Source organism: Cryptomeria japonica, chromosome 1, assembly GCF_030272615.1.
Source record: "Cryptomeria japonica chromosome 1, Sugi_1.0, whole genome shotgun sequence".
Classification (NCBI taxonomy): domain Eukaryota; kingdom Viridiplantae; phylum Streptophyta; class Pinopsida; order Cupressales; family Cupressaceae; genus Cryptomeria; species Cryptomeria japonica.
Genome location: NC_081405.1, coordinates 673,092,150 through 673,097,961, shown reverse-complemented (window position 1 = coordinate 673,097,961; position 5,812 = coordinate 673,092,150). Strand labels below are relative to the sequence as shown.

At 36.6% G+C, this 5,812-nt stretch overlaps 1 protein-coding gene across 1 annotated transcript; it reads right to left on the bottom strand.

Moving 5' to 3' along the window:
* Nucleotides 1-2,193: 2,193 nt before the first annotated feature.
* Nucleotides 2,194-5,154, bottom strand: LOC131026769 (uncharacterized). Its single transcript, XM_057956719.2, has one exon. It carries the CDS (start codon nucleotides 4,549-4,551, stop codon nucleotides 2,524-2,526), a length of 2,028 nt encoding a protein of 675 aa, XP_057812702.2. The 5' UTR covers nucleotides 4,552-5,154; the 3' UTR covers nucleotides 2,194-2,523.
* Nucleotides 5,155-5,812: the final 658 nt, after the last annotated feature.

The following is a 5,812-nucleotide window of genomic DNA, read 5'->3' as shown; positions in this document are numbered from 1 at the left end:
AACATAATATATAAATATTTTTATGTTTATAAATTTTAATAAATAATAAAAAAATTAAACTAGTATAAAATGAACGGTCTTATTAAGATTAATCAACAAGCAACATAAATCATTATTCATAAAGTTAAAATAATTATCTTTAATAATTAATATTAGACTTTTAACTAAATTTGGTTAATATTGATAGGATTAAACAATTAATTTTCTTTAAAATTATTATATATAATAATATTTTATTTTTTAAATGATTTATATTTCATTATTATTAATAGGATTAAAATAATTATCTATCATAATTAAATCAAAATATTTAAAAATAAATTAATAAAACTAAAAATTATTGTATATCAAAATATATAATTTAAATTTGGATCAATAAATGCTAGTAAAACCAAATTGTATAGAATATTATATATAAATCAAAATGTATAATTTAAAATTGTATCAATAAACACACTAACAATATCAAATTACACATTAAAAAAAATAAAAATATAAAAACGAATAGAAAAATATAAGGACACATACCTTTCTCCTTTACAAAAGTAAACCACCCAAATAAATAACTTGAACAACTAATCACATGAAGTTGTTATAATATTAAATTCATGCTTATCTAAAAGTTTTTCTTTCCAATTTCTTGTGATTTCCTTTTCTTCTGGAAGGTTCACTCCTCTATTGGCTTAAATGTGTTTTTTTAAATGGAAGATTATTATCCACAAGATCAGTTTGCTTCTTCATACAGAGTCTAACTTCTTCTGTATAGAATCAAGAATTAGAGGGTATCTACTTCACAACAGTCGAACCTCTTCCATCTAGAGTCAAGAAGAACTAGAGGGTATCTACTCTATCAGAGTCGAACCACTCTCGTTTAGAGTCAAGAACTAGAGGGTATCTACTCTACTGGAGTCAAAACTCTCCCGTCCAGAGTAAAGAACTAGAGGGTATCTACTCCACCAGAGTCGAATCTCTTCCATCTAGAGGCAAAAACTAGAGGTTATCCACTTCACCAGAATCGTCCAAGATACAATCCAAACCTCATCCCCTATAATGTTAGGATCTCCACCCAAATCAATCTCAATACAATCCAGACCTCACCCCTTATGATATCAGAATCTCTCACTAGACAAGACTTAATCCAGAGTAGACTTATTCATAACCCTTCAGCTTTACATATAAACCAAAAACCCATTGACAAAATAAACATATTTTAATTCACATGAAACAATATTATATACTTTGTTGAGCAAGGCCATCTTATTAACATCGACTTACTATTTAAACTCGTTGACCTATAGCTTCCTCGTTAGTTGAAGGGAAAATACCTTACCATACATCTATACTGAACCAGAGAGCTATAAAAATGGAGAAAGCAAAATTTATTCTTATAAAATTCTTTACCATGTCAGTAAAATATTGTACAGTAACTATTAAAAAGACTGTTTAACTGCAATTGGTGCTGGAAAATCATAGTACCTGTCATGGCAGACCTAATAAATCTCTGTAAGATAATATAAAGAGCGTGCAAAACATATATATCCGCACGTTCCAGTATCTGGGGGCATATCCAAACTAATTGAAGCATTAAAGCACTAAAAATAGTCCTAATTCGGGTCTCATTTAGATGATCATCCTGGTTATTAGTAATGCTGACAATGCTTTGGAGAGAAGTAATCTTAATTTAGGGCCCCAATGAATCGTCTGCAATAATTCCATTGCACAAGAGGCCAGGAATCTTTCTTTTTTCTAATCAAGTGGATATTAATATACCTTGTTCAACACTTTTTTGGGCAGCCATTCCATTCCTATTTTGACTGAAGATTTCTTAGCCATCAAGTTTCTGTCGATCAAATCAATCTTGATTTGCAGACTATTTTGCAGAACATTACCTCTTAATTTGCAGCCTTTTTTTTTGGGGAAAAGCCCTTAACTAGTGCACATAAGTCTCATTTACTCAAAGAATTGGAATTTTAGCATTTGCAACATTATTTTACCATGAACACAGATAGCCAATCTGTTCTCTTCTTTCTGAATATGAATCATGTAGTTTGAAAATATACTCACAGCTATTACCAGAAATTATGCACAATGTGAATCATGTCTACAATGACAGCAAGCTCTTAAACAACTTAACAATGGCTGATTAATAAAAAACAATATCAAATGCTATGACCCAGTTTGGCCTTGAGAAAATTTCCAGTAAAAATTCAGTGGTGTTCTCATTGAGAGTAGCAGTCTTTCTTCTGTTTACAAATTCTGTTATATCAAGAAATGTTTTGCTGATGAAAAAAGAACCAGAAATTCTTAATCTTGGCTAGAAGTCTTCAAATCTTCAAGTAAAGTACTGTTAAGAACTAACAAAAAGAAATACGTGCCAACAATCCTTACAAGAGATTCTGTATAGAACAAATTCGTTCTGAACGATTGTATCTCCACCTGGTTATTACCCAAAGTGGGAGTGAAGGCAGGGCAATCTGGTGTGTTTTCAAGCAATTCATAGATGTGAACAAGTAGCCACATATGTTACAGCATACAAACATACCTGAACCCTGCATTTGAGACAATATCATCAACCATCTTCACTTTATCATTCACACTCTCATCAGATGCAGGAACTACTTCTATTATGCCATTAGATGCTTCCAGATCTTCCTCCTCCATTGGTGCTGGCTGGTTCAGATCAAAGACTGGCTTTGGGGCAGTCCTCATATGGCCTTGCTTTGCTTGCTTCTTGTTTGAGATCACACTGGTTGCTGTCTCTAGTCTGTCAACAATCCAATGACATCTCTTGTGCCCACCAAGAGCTTGACCTGTAGGAAAGACTTTGTTACAGACACAACATTCATGCCCCTTGCTCTTCTTCATTGGTATTGCCTGTTGAGAGTGACTGTGATTAGCTTTCTTTTCCTTCTCCTCTCTTGCAGGTGAAGAATCCATATCATTCATACCTGCTGGATGATACTCTGTCATCAATACACTGCTACCTACTTCAGTTATACCCATATCCTCCTCTGCCATCTCCCGCTCCACACCATTAGTTATTGCAGTACAACATTTAATGTTCCTATGACTTGCTCTGTGGCCTCCCAGAGCTTGATGAGAATTGAAGAGCTTCTTGCATGTGCGACACTTATATTTGTCTGCACCTAATTCAGCTGGTCTACTGGTTTTATCAGTCCTCTTGTCCTCCTGTCCTGGTTCCAAATCCTCACTACTTCCCTGTGATTCACCCTTCCTCGTCTTGGCACGATGAACTGATTCTTTTGTCATCTGTCTCTCAACAGGTCTATTGGCCTTATTAATCTTATTGGTAATACTGGCACTAGATGCAAGCATAACAAGGAAATGGGCAGTGTCTGTATCATCCTCAAGCTCTTTGATATTGTCCACCTCTGTTTCTTCTTCTTCAGCATAATCCTCCTGTAAAGGTCTAGACCTATTTGGCACTCTCCTACCTCTTTTTGAAGTCACAGACCAGGTGAGGAAGCTGCAGGAAACTGGCTCATTAGCTGTTTTCCCTCCCTCCATGCCCACTCTATCACCCTCATTATCTGAACCTGCGGCATCTTCTTCCTCTTTATTGTCCAGATCTTCTGATCCCTGAGAGCTCTGCCAGCAGGATGGAGAAAGACCAGGGCTGAGAGCAGCAACAATACTAGCACCGCCATTAGCATTTTCCTGATTATCATCATCACTAGCATAGAAACTATCATCTGGAGGCTGAATTCCCTTCCAGACCCTTTCAGGATGACATTCAATATGACTAAAAAGTGCTTTGGATGACCGAAACTCCTTCCCACATTCATAACCGGCTGTGCTGTTCTTGGTGCTCAAATCCATACCGAACTCCAAATCTGTTAGCCTCCTACTCCGCTTGGGATTCTTTCTAAGCGTATACAGAGGCACCATCTTGTTGTGATCACCCAATTCCTCCTTCCCAAAATCCATATTCTTATCTTTCACTACCTTATGTTCTTCCTCCTCTTCCTCTGCATCATCCCCTTCTTCGATACTACCAACTCTGTCCCAGTTGGAATTCCCATAAGATCTACCTGTGGGTACCTTGGATTCCTTCACCCAGATATCAGTTGATGAATAATCGCCCCTAGAGGATTGCCCATACACACTGCTAGAAGATTGCCCATTAGACCTACCAGCCCCATGGACTCTAACATGCCCACCCAGAGCCCTCCCTGAGCTAAAAACTCTACTGCAAAATCTACAAACATGGCCATCTCTGCTGCTGTTATTCTTGCTCCCATGCCTGCTGGAGTTAGACACCACCATAGAATCCCCTGCCTCGAAACCAAGCTCAGAATCCCCTGCATCTGCAGAGCTCCTGGACTTGGAAACCACCACAGAATTCTCCCTCACCACCTCAGACTCAGTCTCCCCCATCTCTGATTCCTCAGGATCCTGAGATTGGGATTGAGATTGCAACTTCTCCATATTCACCACAATCTTGCTGCTGAAACTATCATTTCCCACACTCTCCATGCACTCTCCTCCCTTCACCCAATCGGGCCTTCTCTCCACGTCATGACCCACCATTGCAAATCAAAAAAGCTTCACCACAGATCAAAACACAGAAAAAAACCAGAAAAAGCACTACAATCCAGTGAATATGGGGAAGTTGGGAAGCTTGACTGTCACATTCCGAATTGGTCGGTCCAAACCCACTTTCAAACCCACCTTAAAAATCATAACAAGCCTCAACTTGACTCCATGCACACCTTAAACAAAGCTCAAGCAAAAAAAGGACAAAATAACAAAAACAAAAAACCAAAACCGAAGCATATGCTATGATTCCTAATCCAATAAGATAGAGCCTCTGCTAAAATCACCATACCCACATCAATCATAGTGATAATCCAAACATTCCTGGCAAAACAAATCACAAATTCTCAATTTTTTTACAGACCAGCAAAAACTAATCAATCAAATGGCACTAAAACCGCTCAGTTTCCGGCATTGAAGGGCAACCCAGTTAAGATTTCATTGCCAATTTATACCCCAAATCGTCTGCCAATGATAACGACAAACAAAACGGACTACCCACCAGTCTGACACCACTTAGTTCTTAAATCCCTACAAGTACCGCACCTGCTGGCCGTCCGAGGGCGGCCGGGCCTCTACTGCACGTCCAATCGGCACCAACCTACTCACGTGTTAAAGCATCAATAAAAGGAAGATAAACCAATTAAATAGAAAATCTGCACAAACATTATGTGAATGCTTTGTATAATTTGGGAAAAATGATTTATTTTTTCCTAAATTGGATATAATTCTAGATTTCTGCATCCCATCTGGTTATTATGATTATTTATATATCAGAAATCACTTTCAACTAAACTGTACCATTTTAACAGAATTCATTCAACTACAAGTTCAGAGAATTATTTTTTTAATTTTTTAAATAAATAATTTAAAATATTAAATATTATTTAATAAAAAGGTTGTAGAAGTTAGTAGAAGTTAGTTCAAAAAATGTGGGAGGCAACAATAAATACATTACCCACATGTCCATAATGATTGGAATCTCTTGAAGTTGCAGAAATTTAATGCGTCAGTAATTGTGACCTTGGTATAAATTCCTTCGTTGGATGTTACTCACATATATTTATTTGATTCGCTTAAGAAAATTATTTGTCATAAATTTGAGTAAGTTTTTATGAATTTATTTATTTATTGACTTTCCAATCAGGTGTAGCATAAAATTTTAATTAGGCAAAAATGATAAATTGGAATCTTCCTCTATTTCAGTGGAGCAGTAGCTGCTTAAAAGTTGAAAATAAGCAAAGGTACCCATGCC

Coding starts and splice junctions, on each gene's coding strand:
- LOC131026769 (XM_057956719.2), bottom strand. CDS start 4,551: ATGGTGGGTCATGACGTGGAGAGAAGGCCCGATTGGGTGAAGGGAGGA.